The 23,372-nt window shown below is 50.4% G+C and overlaps 1 protein-coding gene across 5 annotated transcripts in view; it reads right to left on the minus strand.

Annotated features, from left to right (window-relative positions):
- Positions 1-23,372, minus strand: part of LOC123377623 (probable E3 ubiquitin-protein ligase MID2) — a 432,199-nt gene that overhangs the window by 23,750 nt on the left and 385,077 nt on the right. For 4 of the 5 annotated variants that reach the window (XM_045030745.1, XM_045030744.1, XM_045030748.1 and 1 more), the window contains exon 9: positions 3,407-3,614. In XM_045030745.1, the coding sequence (XP_044886680.1) occupies positions 3,407-3,614 (208 nt within the window). Of the gene's footprint in view, positions 1-3,402; positions 3,615-23,372 lie in introns of those variants that run through there. The other variant, XM_045030749.1, reaches the window with a different exon arrangement.

A 23,372-nucleotide genomic window follows, 5' to 3' on the forward strand; every position in this document is an offset into this window, starting at 1 on the left:
AGGAGAGCTGGCTGTATTTTAACGAATCCTTATTGAGGCTGCAGGAACAAACCATCCTGATGTATAGAAAGAATAGTAAATATGACAGGCGACCAGCTTGGCTTAAGAGTGGAATCCTTGCTGATCTTAAACACAAAAAAGAAGCTTACAAGAAGTGGAAGATTGGACAAATGACCAGGGAGGAGTATAAAAATATTGCTCAGGCATGCAGGAGTGAAATCAGGAAGGACAAACCACACTTGGAGTTGCATCTAGCAAAGGGATGTTAAGAGTAACAAGAAGGGTTTCTTCAGGTGTGTTAGCAACAAGAAGAAGGTCAAGGAAAGTGTGGGCCCATTACTGAATGGGGAAGGCAACCTAGTGACAGAGGATGTGAAAAAAGCTAACGTACCCAATGCTTTTTTTGCCTCTGTCTTCACGAACAAGGTCAGTTCCCAGACTACTGCACTGGGCAGCACAGTATGGGGAGGAGGTGACCAACCATCTGTGGAGAAAGAAGTGGTTCAGGACTATTTAGAAAAGCTGGACGAGCACAAGTCCATGGGGCTGGATGCACTGTATCTGAGGGTGCTAAAGGAGTTGGCGGATGTGGTTGCAGAGCAATTGGCCATTAACTTGGAAAACTCATGGCAATCGTGAGAGGTCCCGGATGACTAGAAAAAGGCTAATGTAGTGTCCATCTTTAAAAAAGGGAAGGAGGAGGATCTGGGGAACTATAGCAGTCAACCTCACTTCAGTTCTTGGAAAAATCATGGAACAGGTCCTCAAGGAATCAATTCTGATGCACTTCAAGGAGAGGAAAGTGACCAGGAACAGTCAGCATGGATTCACCAAGGGCAATTCATGCCTGACTAACCTAATTGCCTTCTATGATGAGATAATTGGCTCTGTGGATGAGGGGAAAGCAGTGGACGTGTTATTCCTTGACCTTAGCAAAACTTTTGATATGGTCTCCCACAGTATTCTTGCCAGCAAGTTAATGAAGTATGGGCTGGATGAATGGACAATAAGGTGGATAGAAAGCTGGCTAGATCATCGGGCTCAACGGGTAGTGATCAATGGCTCCATGTCTAGTTGGCAGTCAGTATCAAGCGGAGTACCCAAAAGGGTCAGTCCTGGGGCCGGTTTTGTTCAATATCTTCATTAATGATCTGGAGGATGGCGTGGATTGCACCCTCAGCAAGTTTGCAGATGACACTAAACTGGGAGGAGTGGTAGATACGCTGGAGGGTAGGGATAGGATACAGAGGGACCTAGACAAATTAGAGGATTGGGCCAAAAGAAATTTGATGAGGTTCAACAAGGAAGAGTGCAATGTCCTGCACTTAGGACAGAAGAATCCCATGCACTGCTACAGACTAGGGACTGAGTGGCTAGGCAGCAGTTCTGCAGAAAAGGACCTAGGGGGTACAGTGGACGAGAAGCTGGATATGAGTCGACAGTGTGCCCTTGTTGCCAAGAAGGCTAACGGCATTTTGGGCTGTATAAGTAGGAGCATTGCCAGCAGATTGAGGGACATGATCATTCTCCTCTATTCAACATTAGTGAGGCCTCATCTGGAGTACTTTGTTCAGTTCTGGGCCCCACACCACAAGAAGGATGGGGAAAAATTGGAAAGAGTCCAGCAGAGGGCAACAAAAATGATTAGGGGACTGGAGCACATGACTTATGAGGAGAGGATTATGGGATTATTTAGTCTGCAGAAGAAAAGAATGAGGGGGGGATTTGATAGCTGCTTTCAACTACCTGAAAGGGGGTTCCAAAGAGGATGGATCTAGACTGTTCTCAGTGGTAGCAGATGACAGAACAAGGAGTAATGGTCTCAAGTTGCAGTGTGGGAGGTTTAGGTTGGATATTAGGAAAAACTTTTTCACTAGGAGGGTGGTGAAGCACTGGAATGGGTTACCTAGGCAGGTGGTGGAATCTCCTTCCTTAGAGGTTTTTAAGGTCAGGCTTGACAAAGCCCTGGCTGGGATGATTTAGTTGAGTTTGGTCCTGCTTTGAGCAGGAGGTTGGACTAGATGACCTCCTGAGGTCTCTTTCAACCCTGATATTCTATGATTCTATGATCTCTGGTCTTGTGGGCCTGACACGTTCATTTCTCTCCCTTCATCCACCACTGACCTTCCAGATTCTAACTTTGTAATGGTGTCTGTTTCATTTCTGTAAGGCCCCGGAGGAGACCGTGGGGACAGAGAAAACCTGCGGAATAGCAAACCAACCCCTGCTGTCCAGGCTGCCACTGCCCAGGGTAGGCACTCCAGTCTACGTTATTTTAACGTCCCCAGTGATGCTATTACCCTGAATTTCACCAGTGCTGCCGCCTAGGAATGATGCTCTTCTCTCCTGGCCTGAAATTCCCAGTGCTGCATTGTCTGTTACACACAGCACCTGTGACACCACTTGTGTTAAGCCGCGGCACTCCTGAGCCTTGTTCAGAAGGAGAGGCTGGGGCACTAGACATGGGGAACGTGATCTATTGCTGCGGAGTGCCCCAAGGTCCCTTGAACAGCAGAATGTTTCCATGATGGAGTGCCAGGAAGGGCCCAGGCTGGGGTACAAATCTGTGAATTTACACAGCACGCGAGGAAATGTCACACATGCTGGAGCCAGCAAAACTTTCTGAGGGCCCCTTGAGACATAGACAACCTCTACAGATGGCAGGGCTGGGCCTGCCATTACACGTGACTGTCAAGATGAGGAGGAATGAGACATTAATCCTCCAGGGGCCACACTAAGGAAAACGCAGGTCCTGTTACAGAACCCATGAAAGGGGAACCCAAGCAGCAGCAGGTCCCAGTCACCCTGAGTAAACACTCTGGCCTCAGGTAACACTCCTGCAGTGGCCACATGTCTAGGGCTGGCCCAACAGCAACTTCTTACCCCTCAGAGCTGAGGCAGAGCCACAGACTTCATTAAGACACTGAGCTTTAGCCCATGAGTCCTGAGGAGCCTGCAGGGCTATGGACCAGCAAGCTGGAGTCCAGCCTTGTGTGTCTTCTGTGAAACGGCCAGCGGAGATCTTATGGGAGGACCTCCGTGACTAGGGCTGATGTCAGGCAGAACACACCGAGCTGGGGTTCATGTCCTGGCAGGAGTTCACAGCACCAGCTGTTTCTACACTGCACCATGGAACCTGAGCAGATTTGACCCAAGAGCCTGTGGGAGGGGCTGTGACCTATCACCTGTACAGGGTTACTGCAGAGTCTCACTTCACAGTTGGCATCAGTCTGCAGTTACAGCTCCCTGAGCAGTGAGAAAGCAGGTAGGGAAAGCACCAGCCACCCCTCTGTTCGTGACACAGCCCTATAAAGGGACTGTCCTTTCATTACACTGTCTCACAGTCAGTTTCAGGGCAGGGACCAAGGGGGAAGAGAACGGAGCACTTCCTGGCAGATCTGCTTACCAGGTTGAAGATCCCACCATCACTTCCCAGTAATGGCACCCACTGTCAATGAATATGTTGCCTGCTGCTCCGTAGCACCCAGTGCCGCTGAACCTCTCAGGCGTGTGGCTCTTTTTCAAGGAGCTCTCATCTTTTTCCATCTGCAGCCCATCATTGGAGAGCTTCAGCTTCTTGTGAGCCATCTTGGGATCCAACTTAAAGGGCTGACCTGAAAGGAGACAGAAATACCGACGGTTAGTGTGTCTTCTTCCCTGTCACGCAGGCTGAACCCTGAATCGCCTCTCTTCTGCCTGTTACACGAAGCCATGGGATGTGAGACAGGGTATCAGCCAGTGTACCTGGTCCTTCCAACCACATACCAGAGCATTCATAGAAAGTACTGTGTACTCTTGGCACGCTCCAGGCTGCCCCCCACTGGCAGGACAAGGCTCAACCACATGCCTCACTAATATACTGTCAAAAGCTGATTCCAGAGCAAAAGGTCCCTCTAATACTAACACGGCCCATGCATCACTTGAATTCCATGTAAGTCATCACAACAGGACACAGGCAGGAGCTAGGTGGTGTGCTGGCCTCGTGAATTTATTTCATCTTCATCGACCTAATGCAGCGAAGGGAGGAATAGCTCAGAGGTGAAATCAGAAGAGGTTTATGAAGTTGTGCTAGAGAGAAATAAGTCTAATTATAGTTGGAACAAAAGCAATAATTAAAAAGAGAATGAAAGCTTGGCCACTTAAGAATGGAGTCAAGCATTGCTCCAAACTGCTGGTCTATAGCATGGAGGCCGTTTTTACATTTTCCTTGAAGTCTGTAAATGGCTTCTCCTTAGTGAGGACAGGGCACAGGACTGGGACTGAAGAGAGCTAGGTAACAGCTCTGCTACAGACTCACTGTGTGACCTTGGGCAGTCACTTAACCGCCCCATGCCTCAGTTTCCCCAACTGTAAAAGGCAGATAAGGAGGCTGCCCCTCCTATGTGAGTACTTTGAGATGTATCCATGAAGGGTTTTGGGTAGCTGATGAGTTCTATGGTATTGTATAATCATCCCAGCTGGGATGTTTGGGCGGGGAACTCTCAGTCCTCGGCTAATTGTGTTACATTGTTCAGACTTACCGCAGTAAACACACGCCCTTTAACAGAAATGGGGAGCTGGTTGCAGATAATGGAAGTGGAGCCAAGGATGTCCTAAAGCAGTGGAAACCAAATCCAAGCATGGTAAGTGGTTTGAATTTGTTAAAGGGTCTATTCTCTATTACAGTGGGTTTTCAACCTTTTTTCATTTGTGGAACCCAATTTTTTTTCAAATGGAAGTGTGGCTGAAAATCACTGCTCTATTAGCATTAATGAAAGTTATACAAACATACTGAAAGGCGAATAGACCCTTGAGTACTGGTACAATAATGTTACTGAAACACAGATGTATCTAGCCAATCTCCACACACCCACTTCCAGCTGTTGCCGTTTACTCCCTGCAGTATATTATACATTGCAGGAAACATGCCCTTAGTTTCTCAGTACTTTTTCTATTGCCAACTGAAAGTCTCAGCTCAGTGTCTTCTGCTCGCAGGCTGTGCCTTACACACCATTCTAGTTACAGAAACAAACCAAAGGCATACAATGAAATCTGGATTTGCACAGGCTGTGCTCTTAAGCTTGATACTTCCCCAATCTGGTGGCATCAAAGAGCAGGCGCTGTGGCACATGCACTGACGGAGACAGTACTTCATTCTCAATCAACGGAACAGATTTTGAGGGGTTCTCTGCAGGTCTTTTAATGCTGGCTTGAAACACGACTGAAATTCCTTTGTCATGTTACCAGCCGTCAGAATGCCAAACTATTTCCTAATTGACACGCACTCACTCTCCTGCTCGCTTTGATAAAACCCTTCTAAAGATTCATTACAGCCAAGGAATATTTGGCCTTGCTCACGCTGAGAAACATGGAGCAATCCACAATTGTCTTTTCTGGGAAACAGCACAACAATAAGTGCTAAGGATTTTCTGAAAGCATCTGTTCTTTGCTCTGCTGGGAAAGGTACGGTGCCCTGGCTATAAATTAACAGGATCAGATTCTGAACCGGGAAAAAAGGAATGACTCATCTGACTCTGCACAGCCTCATGGCAGGGCAAACTCACAAGCTGACAGCTCCTGAGACTGGCTTTCATTTGTGCAGGAGACAGGTTTCTTGCAAAGCGAGTGCCCTTGAATCTGGAGGGCTGGGGAATTCCTGTGCTATCAACCTATGCAGCAGCATCCTGAGCCACAACAGCTTGCACCAATCACCCAGACTGCACCTCAGAAAAAACAGCGTGAATTTACTGCCCAGGAAAGCAAGCCCCTAAGAGCATCACCTTGAGTCAGATATTGTGTGGGCAGACGCTGCACATTTCCCCAGCGGGAGGCCAAGCGCAGTGTGTGTAGGCTCTGTGCAGCCAGCTCTGCCAGTGCACTGTAAGCTGGACATTCAGCATCCCCTGCTGTTCTAGTCCGGCTCTCCACCTCCAGGGTGTAGGCAACTCGGCCAAAGAATCCCAGTCCTGACCTGCACTCCCCCACACTTTATTCCAGCCAGTAGGCCTCACAAACACAGCTGGCTGAGCTCCTCAGTCCTGACCTGCAGCCCCCCTGCTGTTCCAGCCCAATGAGCCTCACACGCAGCTCTGTCACAGCACTCCAACCCCCTGCTACTCCAGTCCTGGATTTACATACAGCATTTCCACAGCACCTCAGCCCTGCCAGTTAAGTCCTGAGGTCCTCCAGAGCAGAGGGCCCCTGGTCCTTCACAGAGCTGCAGGAATCAGAATTAACTGATCAGTGGATCATTAAGCACTTAGATTAAAGGGAAAACGCACAGCAAAAATATGGCTAGCTGGGGAGAAGCACGGGAGGGGGCAGAATGCATCCTGAGATGCATCCTGAGAGCCAAACTGAGATTCTAACAGCTTGGCCCAGCCCCATAGTTATTATAGCAATAGCATCTGGACAGTGATTGGCACTAGATAGGGAGTGTGATTACAGCATGCGACTGGCATTCAGGAGACCTGGACCCTGTTCTCAGCTCTACCATGGACGTGTGGAGTGAGCCTGGGTTACTCACTTCCCTCTCCGTGCCTCAGTGTCCCCATCCATAGAATGGATAGTAACACTTGTGTAGCTCACAGGGGTGCTGAAAGGGCAAGTCCGTTGTCTGCAGGGTGCTCAGATGCTGGCTGGGCGCAGCTGTAAAAATGCCAGAGTTGTTAAAACAAGAGTTTTAATGATACTCTCTAATGGGCTGAAAGAGGCAGAGGAGCCAGAGACTGAAACACAGGCTCGCTAACGAATCTCTTCACTGTTTAGAAAGCAGGCCATTTTCTTTTGCTTCAAACTTGAGCACAGATGACAAGGAAAGGATGGGAAGGATGGCAGCTAGAGATGGGCACTACTGATAGCACTGGAGGGCTTCAACAGCAGCCAGACAGCAGGAGAGAGATGGTTATTGTGCTCGCGATGAACTGTGCGGTGAGAAATATAAGCAGCCTATAATGAGCCATCCTTTCCCTGAACGTAACCCGGTGCCATAAATCTTCTCTGCACAAACAGCAGTGGTGAGTTGGCACTGCAGCTGGGCTAGCCAATCTGGACTGGCTCATGCAGAAGGCTGGCTGCATACACCAAAGGGATAGCCTCCCTTTCAATCTCCATTGAGCTGCACCCACCAGGCTATCCGGGAGAGGCAAGTGGTGTTCCCAGTACCTGCTGTGACCCAGCCAGGGCCGCCCAGAGGGGGGGCAAGTGGGGCAATTTGCCCCAGGCCCCGGGCCCCACAGGGGCCCCCACGAGAGTTTTTTGAGGCCCCTGCAGCAGGGTCCTTCACTCGCTCCGGGGGCCCCGGAAAACTCTCGCAGGGCCTGGGCCCCCGGAGCTTCTTCCGCTCCAGGTCTTCGGCGGCAATTTGGCGGCGGGTCTGGGAGCGCAAGGACCCCCTGCCACTGAAGTGCCCCGAAGACCTGCGGCGGGGGGTCCTTCCACCCCGGGACCCGCCGCCAAAGTGCCGGGTCTTCGGCGGCAATTCGGCGGCGGGGGATCCTTCCGCTCTGGGACCCGCCACCCAAGTGCCCCGAACACCCACAGCGGGGGGTCCTTATGCCCTGGGACCCGCCGCCGAAGTGCCGGGTCTTCAGCAGCAGTTCGGCGGCAAGACTCCAGGCCTCCTGAATCCTCTGGGTGGCCCTGGACCCAGCACAAGCAGAATCCCTAAGGGTATATCTAGACTGCAGTTAGATACCGGGCCAGCTGACTTGTGCTTGCAGGGCTCAAACTAAGGGGTTGTTTCATTGTGGTATAGATATTCTGGATCAGGCTGGAGCCTGGGCTCTAGGACCCTGTGAGGTGGGAGGGTTTCAGAGCTTGGGCCGCAGCAGGATCCTGAACATCTCTACTGCAGTGAAACAGCCCCTTAGCTTGAGCCTTGCGAGCCCAAGTCAGCAGGCATGGGCCAGACGTAGGTGTCTAACTGCAATACAGACATCCCTCAAAGGTGTATCTACACTGAAGTTGGGTGTGTGCTTCTCAGCATGGAAGACAGATATGCTAGCTCTGCCTGAGCTAGTGCTCTGAAAATAGCACTGTAGCTGGGGGTAGCAGTGGCCTGGGCAAGGGACTGTGTATGTACCTGGGGATCCATGCAAGTTTGTACTAAGATGGCCACCGTGAGCTGCTGCCTGTTCTATCCTCGGCTACACTGCTATATTAGCACGCTTGCTCAAACAGAGCTAGCCCGTGTCCGTCTGCCCATGCTGGGAAGCACACTCCCAGCTGCACTGCAGACACACCCAAAAACTCTCCCCCACATCCCAACTCCTGACAATAGTCAGTTCTAGAGCTGACCGAATGTTCCGTCCAATATTTCAACATGTGTTTGCATCCTGAACGAGGATGAAAGCTGAAATATCGAAACCTCACGTGCAGCACAAAGTTCTGAAAATGTTTGAATCACAAATGTCAAAATGTTTCAGAGGAGATCGACATTAATGTCTCTGTCCACCTGAGCAGCCATGGTGACTGCTGGCAGGTGTAGTTCTTCTTCGAGTGCTTGCTCATATCGATTCCAATTAGGTGTGCGCACGCCACATGCACGTTCGTCGGAAGATTTTTACCCTAGCGACACTCGGTGGGTCGGCTGGATCGCCCCCGGAGTGGCGCCGCTATAGCGCCAAATATATACCCCTGCCGACCCAACGGCCCCTCAGTTCCTTCTTACCGCCTGTGTCGGTCGTTGGAACAGTGGAGCGCGGCTTAGCTGACCTCCACTTCCCTAGCTACTCGTAGTTTTCTCATTAATTCTTGTGTATATAGTTCAGATTTATATAGTTGTAGTTAACTTTATTCGTTTGTAGTATAGTTAGTGTATATAGTTCAGAGGGGTTCGGGGATTATCCCCTTCCCCGCACCCGGTGCTGGGGCCTATGCCCGGTTCACCGGGTTTCAAACCGTGCTCGGCCTGCCACAAGCCGATGCCGACAAGAGATCCCCATGACTCCTGTCTTAAGTGCCTCGGGGAATCTCACCTAACAGATAAGTGCCGCATTTGTAAGGCCTTTAAGCCGAGAACAAAAAAGGAGCGGGACTTTCGTCTCAAGCAGTTCCTGATGGAGGCAGCTCTTACTCCTCCGCCCTCAGCACCGAGCGCTGGACAGTCTTCAAGAAGCGCTCCCTCGGCACCGGATCACGCCGGTACCACCAAGGCCTCTCAGCACCGGCCGTCGCCGGCACTGACGTCCGCTCGGCACGGATCCTTCTCCCCGAGGGCGAAGAGGCACAAGACTCCTGCTGCGTCCGAGCCGCCTGCTCCGCAGCCCGAGCACTATACTAAGTCGGACCGCCCGGCACCGATACTTGCTGTGGCACCGACAATATCGGCACCATCGATTCTGGCCACACAAGAGCCGTCGAGTCCGGTGCCTGAAAGCTCCCCAGTGCGAGCCGTGGTTGAGCTCACTATTCCCTACACGCCAGAGACAATTTCCACGGCGCGGGAGTTGATTGCAATGACAGAGTCTGCGCTGCCTCAACCCCCGGCACCGCCGGCGCGGGTTATACAGTCGATCGGCAAGCCTGCCTTGATCAGACCACCCTCCGTCGGCACCGCAGAGTGGCACCGTTCACGATTGCGGTCCTGCAGACGTTCTCGGTCCCGTCGCCGATCCAGGTCCCGACGCTGCTCACAGTCCCGGCACCGTTCTCCATTTCGGTACCGGTTGTACTCGCGGCACCGGTCAGCATCCCATTCACCGGCTCGGTACACTCGGCACCGCTCCAGCTCCCGGCACCGCTCCAGGCGCCGTGACTCCCGTAGCCACTCCCGACGTCGAGCCTCAAGATCTCAGTCGACCTCCCGGCACCGCTCCGGTCGCAGGTCCCGTTCTCGCTCCCGGTATGCCTCCCAGTACCAATCCCCGGTGCCGCGTCGAGCGACGTCAGCTAGAGAGGGAGACTCTGCCCAGGGCTTTTCAGCTCCTCCATGGCCATCCAGACTTGCATCAGTGTCGTCCCACATGGGCAGTTCATACGCGCAGGACCGTGATTCGGATGTGCCCACCAGAGTCTTCCAGGAGCCCCAAGCCCAGGACCCTGGCCCCCATCAGTGGTCATTCTGGACACCTTGGGCGTACCACCAGGCCCAAGGCGTACCTGTGATCCCATCTCGCTCTGTTCCATCAGAGCACTGGGTGCCAGAGGCGACAGTTAGCCGTTCCCCTCCGACCGGTACGGAGGAAGCCCCGGTTCAGCCACCGGACTCCCAGATCCCACCGGAACAGGAAGTCGTCCAGGAGCACGAGCCCACACAGGACCCGCTTGTCCCCGGCCTTTCTTCTTCCTCCTCCCCAGATGAGGCAGTGGCAGGAACATCCTCCTCGGGCCCTCCTCCAATCGACTTGAGGGCCCATCAGGACCTCCTGAGACGGGTGGCACTCAATATGAACCTCCAAGTGGAGGAAGTCTCGGAGATAGAGGATCCGGTCATAGACATTCTGTCAGCTGACGCCCCCACTAGAGTGGCCCTACCGTTCATTTGGACGATCCAGGTCAATGCGGATACTATCTGGCAGTCTCCAGCCACTATCTCGCCCACGGGCAGGGGAGTCGAACGCAAGTACATGGTACCCTCCAGGGGGTACGAGTACCTATATGTACATCCTCCCCCCTGCTCCCTTGTTGTCCAGTCCGTCAATGAGAGGGAACGCCATGGCCAGCAGGCACCAGCCCCTAAATCGAAGGAGGCTAGGCGAATGGACTTACTGGGCCGTAAGGTGTACTCGGCAGGGGCCCTGGAACTCCGCGTAGCAAATCAGCAAGCCCTGCTTAGCCACTACAATTACAACACCTGGGCGGCGGTGGGCAAATTTACGGAGTTGGTTCCTCAGGACTCCCGTCAAGAGTTTGTTGCCCTCCTGGAAGAAGGGAAGAAAGTGGCGAGAACTTCCCTCCAGGCCTCATTGGATGCAGCTGACTCCGCTGCCAGGACTCTGGCCTCGGGTGTTGCCATGAGGCGCATTTCATGGCTCCAAGTGTCGGGCCTTCCCCTGGAGTTGCAGCATACTATACAGGACTTCCCCTTCGATGGCAAAGGCCTGTTCTCCGAAAAAACTGACCCTAGGCTGCAAAGCCTAAAGGACAGCAGGATCACTATGCGCTCTCTCGGCATGCACACGCCGGTGACTCAGCGCCGACCTTTCCGTCCCCAGCCTCACCACCCTTACCCTGCACCTAGACAAAGACAGGACTTTGCCAGCAGGCGTGGCCGAGGCGGTCATAGGCGTCAGTCAGGACCCCAAGGGGGCCAAAATCAGGGTCCCTCTAAACCACGAATGGGGCCAAAGCCTAACTTTTGAAGGCATGCCCGAAGACGGCGTACCAGTTATTACCCAGGATCCGTTCCCTCCCTTTTACAACCGCCTCTCCGTTTTCCTCCCTGCGTGGTCCCATCTAACCTCAGATCGTTGGGTCCTACGCACGGTGGAACTTGGGTACCGCCTCCAGTTTATTTCGTCCCCCACCTCCCACCCTCCATCCTTGTCCCTCTTTAGGGACCCCTCTCACGAGCAATTCCTCTTGCAAGAGGTGCGGACGCTCCTCACCATCAGAGCTATAGAGGAGGTACCAAAGGACGAAAGGGGCAAGGGGTTCTACTCCCGCTATTTCCTAATCCCTAAGGCGAAGGGAGGTCTCAGACCTATCCTAGACCTGCGGGAACTCAACAAGTCCATGATAAAGCTGAAGTTCTTCATGGTATCCATGGGGACCGTCATCCCATCCTTGGATCCCGGAGACTGGTATGCCGCCCTCGATATGAAGGGCGCATATTTTCACGTCGCCATTTATCCTCCACACAGAAGGTTTGTGGCCAACTGTCATCATTTCCAGTTTACGGTCCTTTCGTTTGGCCTCTCTACAGCCCCAAGAGTATTCAAAGTGCATGGCTGTAGTCGCCGCCTCCCTCCGCCGCCGGATACACGTTTTTTCCATATCTAGATGATTGGTTCATTCGGGGGACCTCTGAGGCCCAAGTTACCCGTCATGTGGGCATCGTCGAGGACCTATTCCTGCGTCTAGGCCTGATGATCAATATGGAGAAATCCACTCTGGTTCCCACACAGAGAATAGAATTCATTGGGGCCATTCTGGACTCCAATCTCGCCACAGCCTGCTTACCTCAGCCTCGGTTTCAGGCGATGGTAACAATTTTATACAAGGTCTACGGAACTTCCCGACAACTTCGGCTCGCACTTGCCTTGGTCTCCTGGGTCACATGGCTGCCTGCACGTTCGTGACCAAACATGCCAGGCTACGCCTCCGTCCCCTCCAATCGTGGCTCACCTCGGCGTACCACCCGGGCAGAGATAGCATAGACATGATCGTCTTGATCCCCCCAATCAACTTCGCACCCAAGGCCTTTGGTCAGCTCAAGAGCTGGCCGTGCACATTAATGTCCGAGAGCTGAGAGCAGTCCGCCTTGCATGCCAGGCGTTTCAGCAGCACCTACAAGGCCGTGTTTTACATTAACACAACGGCCATGTTTTACATAAACAAGCAGGGAAGAGCACGGTCCTCCCCTCTTTGTCTGGAAGCCATCCACCTCTGGGACTTCTGCATAGCCCAATCGATAGACCTGGTAGTGTCCTTTCTCCCAGGGGTTCGGAACACCCTGGTGGATCGCCTCAGCAGATCCTTCCTGTCTCAGGAGTGGTGGATTCGTCCGGACGTTATCCATTCTGTTTTCCGGAAGTGGGGCTTTCCCCACATAGACCTCTTCGCTTCTCGCGAGAACAGGAAATGCCAGACATTCTGCTCATTCCAAGGCCTCTCCCCGGGCTCGATCTCAGACGCATTTCTGATGCCGTGGACAAGCCAACTGCTGTATGCCTTTCCACCATTCCCGCTGGTTCACAGGGTCCTGCTAAAACTCTGCAGGGACAGAGTGCACCTGATCATGATCGCTCCAGCGTGGCCCAGGCAGCACTGGTACACCATGTTGCTCGACCTGTCGATAGCCAACCTCATTCCCCTGCCTCTTCACCCAGACCTTATAACGTAGGATCATGGCAGACTTCACCACCCAGACCTGCAATCCCTGCACCTCAAAGCACGGCTGCTGCGTGGTTAAACCGATCTGAGTTACGTTGCTCTGCCTCGGTACAACAGGTACTCCTGGGTAGTAGGAAACCTTCCACTCGGTTAACATATCTGGCCAAGTGGAAGCGTTTCTCCTGCTGGTGCGAAACGCACAATCTTACTCCCACCGAGGTCCCGATCCATTCCATCTTGGACTTCCTCTGGTCTCTCAAACAGCAGGGCCTGGCGGTATCATCATTGAGGGTGCACTTGGCAGCCATCTCTACCTTCCACCCAGGGGACAGTGGCCGCTCCGTATTCTCGCACCCTATGGTTTCTAGGTTCCTCAAGGGCTTGGAGCGCTTATACCCCCAAGTTGGCCACCCCGCCCCAACCTGGGACCTCAACCTGGTTCTAACCAGACCTATGACTGCCCCATTCGAGCCGTTGGCAACCTGCTTGCTGCTATACCTGTCCTGGAAGACAGCTTTCCTCGTAGCCATTACATCGGCCAGACGAGTCTCCGAGCTTCAGGCTCTCACGGTGGACCCACCATATACTGTGTTTCACAAGGACAAGGTGCAGTTGCGGCCACATCCGGCCTTCCTCCCTAAGGTGGTTTCGGCCTTTCATATCAACCAGGATATCTTCCTTCCGGTTTCTTTCTGAAGCCACACTCATCGCGAAGGGAGCAACAATTGCACTCCCTAGACGTCCGTAGGGCGCTCGCATTTTATATCGAGCGGACAAAGCCCTTTCGTAAAACTCCCCAACTCTTCGTCGCAGTGGCAGACCGAACGAAGGGCCTACCTGTCTCCTCCCAGAGGATTTCATCTTGGGTGACGTCGTGCATCCGCACCTGCTGTGACTTGGGCCATGTTCCATCGAGCCACCTCACTGCACATTCCACAAGGGCTCAGGCTTCTTCTGCTGCCTTCCTGGCTCACGTTCCCATCCAGGAGATATGTCGCGCAGCTACCTGGTCCTCGGTCCACACCTTTGCCTCACATTATGCACTGGTTCAACAGTCCAGATTTGATGCAGCCTTTGGCTCAGCAGTTTTGCATTCTGCAACATCTCACTCCGACCCCACCGCCTAGGTAAGGCTTGGGAATCACCTAATTGGAATCCATATGAGCAAGAACTCGAAGAAGAAAAGACCGTTACTCACCTTTGTAACTGTTGTTCTTTGAGATGTGTTGCTCATATCCATTCCAAACCCGCCCTCCTTCCCCTCTGTCGGAGTAGCTGGCAAGAAGGAACTGAGGGGCCGTTGGGTCGGCAGGGGTATATATTTGGCGCTATAGCGGCGCCACTCCAGGGGGGACCCAGCCGACCCACGAGTGTTGCTAGGGTAAAAATCTTCCGACGAACGTGCACACGGCACGCGCACACCTAATTGGAATGGATATGAGCAACACATCTCGAAGAACAACAGTTACAAAGGTGAGTAACCGTCTTTTCACATCCCACATGCATCTAAGGGTAATGATCACTGGCTGAACTACATCCCCTACATCTCCCAGGATGCACTGAAACCATGGGAGCGAACACTATGGGTGCTGTCGCCAACCCAAAGGGGAAGACTCTGAACTGGAAATATTTTTGGCCCACCATAAACCACAGAAACCTCCTGGGGGAGGGAGGAATGTCTATATGAAAATATGCATCCTTCATGTCAAGAGCTGCAAACCACATCCCCTCTGTTAATATAACCATCCGGAATTCCAATTTTTGAATCAAGATGTTGAGTTGCTGAAGGTCTAGAATGGGTCTCCACTCTCCTTCTTTTTGGCAGACTAGGAAATATGGGGAATAGAACCCTCTCCCTTGATACTGAGATGAGACGTGCGCTGTTGACCCTTGTTGCTGGAGGGTTTGCCTCTTGTTGAAGAATCACCTCATAAGAGTGGTTCCTGAAGGGGGCTTGTGAGTGGGGGAAGAAGAGGAACTCCATGGAGTATCCTTGATGGATAATTTCTGAGATCTAATTGTCTGTCGTGATCAATTCTCAATTGTGGCAAACTGCATAAGATGGCCCCTGAAAATAATGGGGGAAGAGATGGTTGGCATCAGTGGTGCTAGGAGGGTCTTGACTGAGACATCAAAAGTAGCCCTTTGCAGGTGACTGGGCATGGGTAGAGGGCATGGTGACAGAGGGGGCTGAGGCCTCTGAACCCTCTGAGGTCTCCGCAGAGGCTCGGTGGACGCTGGCAGTAGAACGCATGAGGAAGAGGTGGCCTTGGTCTACAGGTTTGTCTCTGGTGTTTCCTCCATGGGGCTGGAATGTAGAACCCCAGGGAGTGTAAGGTCGATCTCGAGTTCTGTAACAAGTGTAGGGACTCGTCTGTTTTCTTGTTTAAGAGATTTGACTCATCAAGGGAAGGCCCTGAGTGGAGTTCTGGACTTTCCTAGGGAAACCTGCCAATTGTACCTAGAATCCTTCCTCAGGAATATGCCAGTGGCCAGCCCTCTGGATGCCATATCTGCTGCCTCTACTGCACTAACTTGCCTTCCTCTATGAAGGACTGGAACTGGGCTATGTCTTCTGTGGGGAGCTTGTCCTTAAAGTCCGACAGCTTGGAATAGTTGTTCATGTTGTATTTCGCTAACAGAGCCTGATAGTTAGCGACAGGAAATTGCAGGCCCACAGAGGAAAAGACCCTTCTCCCCAGGAGGTCCAGCCTCTTTGAGCCTGAGTCTGTCAGGGTGGTCTTTGATGGTGTGACCTAGTCACCTCTGCCTCTACCTCCAGAAAGTTGGGAGTGGAATGGCAGAAGTCAGAACAAAAATTCCTTGGGCTTAGGAAATGCAGACTCCACTTCTAAGCACGTGCTTGGAGGGGTGCTGATCGGCAGTTGGGGTTGATGTACAGGGGGGTCTCCTTGGCCTAAATCAGTGATGGGCCTCATAGCCTTCTCCATCAGGTGTTTCCTTAGGCAAAACTCATGAGCTTCATGAGTTCTTATGGAAACAAGCAACACATATTGCACTTCACTGAGATACGCATCTCACCCAAGCAGTAGAAGCTGCATTGGTGGTAGTCGCTGATGGAAAAGGAGTGAGAGGGCAAGAGATGCAGTTCTTGAACCCCAGGATTCTGGGCATAGTCCCAGACCACTGGGAGGGAGTCCCCAACCAAGGAAAAACAAGATACACTAACTATACGATAAAACTCTAATTATAGTAATAGGCCAAGAAGCATAACAAACTATTTACAAATCTATTTACGGGTTCTATGAAAAGCTGGAGAAATCTGCGTACACAGGATTCCAACTCAGGCCATGTGGCGGAGAGAAGGCACTGGAGACGCATCGGCCCGCACTGCCTCTTATGCCCTCGGTAGGAGCATGAGGAGACCTACCGTGCATGTGAGGGCCAACGGGCGCTGCTTGTTAACATTTCTGGACTGGGGCCCATGGTGTGCATGTGTACTCCACCTGTGGAATACAGATCAGGACCAGACCTTGGAAAAGAACCCAAAATTATCTCTTTCACCTAAGAAGTCAAAGTCACCAGTGCCTTTGAGAGACATCCTGAGGGTCAGTCACAATCTTGCTGGCAAACTATGGATGAGAAAGGCCATCTTAAACAGAGCCTTGAAACAAAACTTGCTAGATTAAGTTTTAGACTTTTAGATGTGCGTTTTCACTTTTATTAGCTGGTAACCATTTCTAGCTCCTCTGGAAAAGGTTGGACATTCTTCCTGACAAAATTTAAGTTTTTAAATTGAAAAGCCAAAGACCAAAAATAGCAGTGTAGTATCTCACTGCTGCCAGAGCCTTTCCCTGCTGCAGGGAATGACTCTGGCAGTGAGGAAAGACTCTGCCAGCTCCCCATTGTTGGAGCCTTCCACTGCAGCAAGGAAAGGCTCCTGAAGCAGAGCCTTTCCCCGCTGCCTCCCCTCTGACAGAGCCTGTCACTCACCAACAGGTGTAGCTACACACCATAGTGTGGATGCAGCTTGTTTTTCACTGCAGTATATAGCTACACATAGCCTACACGCAACTGCCAGTAGTATGTAGTGTAGACGTAGCCTTAGCTAACTAAATAAAATTACCTCCGTTTTTGGAGTGTTCCTTGTACTAACCATAGGGAAGTTAATAATAATGGTGTAATTCTCAGCATCTTCACTCAGTGCTTCACTTTGCACCCCTAGATTTCAAAGCACTTTGCAAAGGCTGGTGTTGCTATCTCCATTTTCAGCTGAGGAAACTGAGGCTCAGGGAGGTGACATGACCTGGCCAATGTCACTCTGAAAGACAGTTGCCGAGCCAGGAATAGGGAACACTGAAGATACTGGGATAACATCAGCCAGTCTGGAAAGCTGCATGTGTCCTCTGTAATGCAGGTCATCTGCTATAGCCTGTGAAATTTGGTGCCAGTGAGTGTTTATTTTTCACAGTGTATAATTTGCAAGATAACTGAAATGAGAGGCCTGAAAATAAAGCTGCCAGTTGGAAAAGGCCTAGTCTCAACCCCCCAGTTATTGTAATATTTCCGTATCTGTCTTTTTCCTGCAATAATGGAAAGAGACAAGCTCTTCGCAAGTTAGAGCTGAAATTCTTCATTCTGTCAGGAAAGAGACAGTCACTTTTGTTGTTGTAAAGATGACCTGATTGGGAGGTGGATACAAACAAATGGTGCCAAACCTTGGCCTCAGATTTATGAGTGTGACTCCTAGCCCACGGGCTCCAAGTACAATCCACAAAACAAGGATTGACTCTGAATATCACAGTTACTGAGTAGAGTGGCTGGTATCGCAAGCCTTGCTGTTGGTGCAAGGGCATTTCAAAGGGATGCTGTCTTGCAGCTTAGCTCCAAAATCTGACCTGCCTTAAAAAAATACCTCCCTGGCACTAGAAAATTAAACAAATGAACAGGCTCTCAGTCACCTGCCACCTCACATCCACTATCCTGTGACCCCTCCCAGCATTCACCGAACTTACAGTGGCACCTGCGGCACATTACACTCTCCATAAGCAGAGGGACAATGAACAATTGTTAATGACAACCAAGGCTTTGGAGAATTAAAAAGCAAGTGAACATCCAGGGATTTCACCCTGTTTAGGAAAACAAAGGTTCAGCTAATGGAGGTTTGGATAATGGTGTTTGTCCTACACCTCTCCATAGGCTGTGCTCAGATACCACTGAAGATCTCATACAGACAAGGAAGTAAATACCAAGAGCTATTTGATTCTTACATGTATCTGAAACAGCATTATCCCAATCTCCTAAGGGACACAGAGAAGTCAGCAAAGAAAGAAAAGAGGAGATATAAGCCACTTCAAAGGCGCTGCTACAAAGCAAGAGAATAAAACCTTCAATGCCAAAGGGCTGCAAAAAAGGTAACGGGATGAGATTACTGAGAGCTGGAGAGGAACCGTTAGGTGCCATCCAGTCACTTGCCCCCAGGGGCACAGGGTAAAACTACTTCCTGCAGTATATTCTAGCATGGCCTTTTCATTCCACAAGGGAGAATGCAGGCAGAGCAGCACCTCCGCTCCCTGCTCAATGTCCCAAAGCCTTCCCCGCTCACCCCTGCTCTCAAGTTAGCAGACACCTCCTCATTCCTGATGACACGTCTTCAGTACAGTGCTGTCTGTCAGGGAGCTAGGAGTTATGACAGCTTCTGCTGTCACATTTGATTAACATCTATTCCAGTTCTGTCAGTCAGGTAGCTTTGATCTCACAAATTCAGCTTATTAGACTAGTCCCTTTAGTCACATGCTGCGCCTGCACCACCTATGCAGGAGGCCAACCAACTCCGAGGCCAGACACTACAAGGATACACCTTCTGGGCTGTTTATTATTTGAATTTTACTTTCTTTCCCTGGAGAGTTTCAGGAACTGCAGAAATGTACTGAACTCAGAGGAGGAAATCCTGGCTGGGTTTATGGGTGTGCTGGGTTACAGAGGAAATAGGGAGTTTGTTTTTTCCTAAAGAGTTGCTGATGCCTCAAGGAAAACCTTGAAAGTTAATTAGGAGGGTCAATGACACAGAAACACTGATGGAAATGGAAGGGCAAAGGACAGTTTGGATTCCATGCCAGGGCGGACGCAGGATTCTTGCGCATCACCATGGGTAGCTTCATGATCATTAATAGCAATGGTAGCTATGGAAGCTAAGACAATGATAGGAATAGCAAACTGATTGCCTGCTGGAGTCAAAAACAAGCTGATTGCCTGCTGGGGTCAAGAGAGGATAATTCCTTGTAAAACTAACAATATTATATCATTGGTTAAGATGCAGTGTGGGGAAGGATTTCTCCTTCCTCTGAAACTTCAGGTATTGTCATCTGCTAGCACACAGGACAGATGGACCTTTACTTGGGGGCAGAGGAGGGGGAGCAGGAGATAATCAGCTGAACATGAGCTCCAATGGCCAAAAGAGCTACAGTAAACCTCAGAGTTACGAACACCTCGGGAATGGAGGCTCTTCGCAACTCTGAACAAATCGTTATGGTTGTTCTTTCAAAAGTTTACAACCAAACATTGACTTAATACAGCTTTGAAAGTTTACTATGCAGAAGAAAAATGCTGCTTTCCCTTTAGTTTTTTAGTACTGTACAGTATTTTTTTATTTTTTTTTGTCTCTGTTCCTGCCTGATTGCGTACTTCTGGTTCCAAATGAGGTCTGTGGTTAACTGGTCAGTTTGAAACTCTGGTGTTCAGTTACAGTGTTCAGTACATCCTGGGATGTACAAACAGAGGAACCTTGAATATTTGGAGTATTTGGCACTCGTGCGACTGTTGCTGGAATACTCTGTTCAGTTCTGGTGCTCACAATTCAAGAAGGATGTTGATAAATGGGAGAGGGTTCAGAGAAGAGCCACAAGAATCATTAAAAGATTAGAAAACCTGCTTTATAGTGACAGACTCAGAGGTCAATCTATTTTGCTTAACAAAGAGAAGGTTAAGGGGTGACTTGATTTTGTCTGTAAGTATCTATGTGAGGAGTGAATAACAGGCTCTACAGTCTAGCAAAGGTCTAACATGATCCAATGGCTGGGAGTTGAAGCTAGACAAATTCTGACTCACAATAAGGCATAAATTTATAACACTGAGAGCAATTAACCATTGGAACAATTCACCAAGGGTTGTGGTGGATTCTCCATCACTGACAATTTTTAAATCAAGATGGGATGTTTTTCTAAAAGCTCTGCTCTAGGAATCATTGTGGGGCAGTTCTCTCGTCTGCGTTATACAGGGGGTCAGTCTAGATGATCACAATGGTTCCAGAGGGAGGGATAGCTCAGTGGTTTGAGCATTGGCCTGCTAAACCCAGGGTTGTGAGTTCAATCCTTGAGGGAGCCATTTAGGGAACTCGGGTAAAATCTGTCTGGGGATTGGTCCTGCTTTGAGCAGGGGTTTGGACTAGATGACCTCCTGAGGTCCCTTCCAACCCTGATATTCTATGATTCTGGCCACAGAATCAATGAAGCTAATCCTCTATGGCAAACCTCAGGCTTCTCGTTATGTATGTGGTATGGCTGGGAGCACTGATACCTGAGAGACATTTTACAAACATTTCAGCACAAGAGATGGAAAGCCTGTTGAGTTCCTTCTTGGGCTGACCTCTCTCCCACTCTGAGGCTGCACCTCTCTTCCTGAGAACACCAGAGACACTCCCAACTCATCCATGGGGCTCCAAGTCTCAGCTACACCCATCAAAGCAAAAGCATCAACCAAAGCTCTCTCTAGCTGCCTGTGCTGTCCCTACAGGATCTCTCAGTCTCTGCCCTACTTCCCTCAGCCTCAGAGAGTTACTCCAACCCCTCTTATACTTCTAGACTGACGCTGACTAGACACCCCTGACTTAACCTTAGTGTGACATTAGAAATACCCTTTACATCCCAACACTGAGCTTGAGCACCTGACATCTCAACAGAAGAGCCCTGTGTCCCAATATGTGGGCCATGAATCTGTCACGCTATCGCTAGGGCACACTTTGTCCACACCTGTAATGCTGCAGAGACACGGGTGCAGAAATAGCTGGATGGAAGCCACAGGGCATCATCAGGGTAAAACCCTCAAGGCAGGATCATTTTAAGGCTTCTCTTTCAGCACCTTAAAGGGTCTTTGTTTGTATGTTGGGCTACTGGAGCCTGCTCTGTCCCTTTCCTGTCTCTCCTTTCATGTGGGCACATGGACATACCTTGTCAAATTAACTTGGTGTCTTGAAGAGCACAAAGGCTCCTGCTGTGCAGGAATCAGACTCTGGACAGGCACTTCACTGCGTATTGAGCGCGGTGCCCTCCTGCTGGCTGCACAGAAGAGCTAGAGAAAATTCTCTTCAAATCCCCTGCTCGTTTTCCTTGGGACTGTACTTCAAAAACCAGACTGTTTTTTCATTTGTTCTCTCAACCACAACTGGAAATATTCCCCTGCTCAGCTTGTCTGCACCCTGGATGGTTTTTCCTTCCCTTTTGAGTCTATTTCTAACCTGTCTCTTTCAACGTACATCTCATTTGTAAAGCTTTTGGATTTGTCGCTAATAATTTCCAAGGTAACTGCTCTGAGATGTCCTCTCCTTTTGCAAGCCCAGGATAGTCAGGTGTCTGCCATTTCCACTCACTGGCCCCAACGCATTCTGTGTCTCCACCTAAATCACAGCTCCTTGAAAATATGACATTTTGAAACTGCTTTTGTCTTTTAAAGAAATATTTCTTTGTCATTCTCTACAGATAATTTCTCACTCTGCTTCACCTCCCTGCAGTTTAATTGCATGTGTTTCAGTTCCATTGTGGCTGGGCATTAATATTTAGACCAAGAGATGTATTTTTCCGTTTACCTAAGCAGTACTTTGTCAGTGAGACAAAGATAGTTAATGGGCCAGTCAGTGTACCAAGCTGTCCTTTCCTTCTCAGCACTCTGGCAGGGGAATAATTTACAATTAAGCTCAGCAGGATCTGCTATCCCACTTGTCATGCCAGCAGAGGTAAGTCCAAATAGTACCCGCCTCCTGGTCTGTACAACCAACACTGGGCAATGCAAACATGCCATAGTCACACACTCCTTAGGGCACTGGAGATCAGATTGCCAGAGATGTCTAGCAAATCCCCCCCATCAATAGGAACTGCATTCTGTCTCTTTACAAGGAACTGAAGCTGAAGAGATATTTATGTTAGAGATGAAGAAGTATCTATTTCTGAAAGGCCATAAAGTAGGAAGGGTTAACAACAGGCTACCGGTTGGCTGGTGGGCTTGGTAGAAGCTATGGAGGTGGACTGGGAGCCCCAGGCAATCTCCCTCTCCTATTTATGCCTCTTCTGTAGATTTTAGATCTGGGAACCAAACCTGTGGGTATGCTGAGCAATTGCCACAGGTCCCAGTTCTACTGGTACATGCTAGCCCAGGCTTTTGTAGATGTGTGCCAGAGTTCTGCACAATGTGGCCTCATTTGTAAAGCACCTTATTATGCAAACATGCCAAGGCTCTGCACTTTACAAAGCTCTCAGACTGTATCTTCATTTGGCTCCTTCCCTTCCGCCTGCAGAACCAGCACTGAAAAAGCACTTATTCACTCAATTGTTCTAGCCCTATTGATTCCAACAGAGAATAAGTAAACGGTGACTCTCTTCATTAAGCCTCTGCCATTTTGCTGGGAAGAGGCATTGTGTTAGGTTTTATGGCTCTGTCACTCTCCTCCCCAGCTATCAGCATGGAAATGAAGCTTGAATTTCTTTGAAGGCACAGAGAGCCAGACTGAGCAGAAAGTGCAGGACTGCATGTGGGCACAGCACCATGGGAGCCTACCTCCCCTTGGGGGGTGCAGCGTATCCTCCCCCACCTTCAGGTGGCTCTGTAGATGGCCCTGCCCTCTACGTCTTGGGGAACAGCAAAGGAGGCAAGACGAAAGCCTCCAGGAGTCTTTATCCCATGGCACTTCTTCAGGAGGGGGACGCAGACCCCCTGGGGTAGTTTGGAATTGGAACAGAAACTCTCTGAGGCCACCTGGATTTATGTCCTAGAGAGAAGGGACGGTGAGACACTGAAACTCTGATCTGGGCTTGGCTTTCAATACAACATTGCCTAGGGAGGATCTGGACTCCTACGTCTAGGAAGGACTCAATCTCTGGCACTAGAGCAGACACCCATTGCGGTCTGCATGGCTGAAGTGCAAACCAAGCAAATAATCCCAGGGTAACATGCCGCAAGTAGCACACACCCGACGCCTTTCTTTGCAGTGCTTTTTCTTGCCTACTTCAGCTGGAGAGCAGAACCAACAGTGTTCCAGTCCTGGTCAGTCAGCTAAGAAGTCAACGATTCTGATTATGCAGAAGTAACCAGGATGCAAAGCCTGGCTGATGATGCTAGAGTGACCAAACAGCAAATGTGAAAAATCAGAACAGGGGATAGGGGGTAAT

This window comes from Mauremys mutica, chromosome 9, assembly GCF_020497125.1.
Source record: "Mauremys mutica isolate MM-2020 ecotype Southern chromosome 9, ASM2049712v1, whole genome shotgun sequence".
NCBI classification, from domain to species: Eukaryota; Metazoa; Chordata; order Testudines; family Geoemydidae; genus Mauremys; species Mauremys mutica.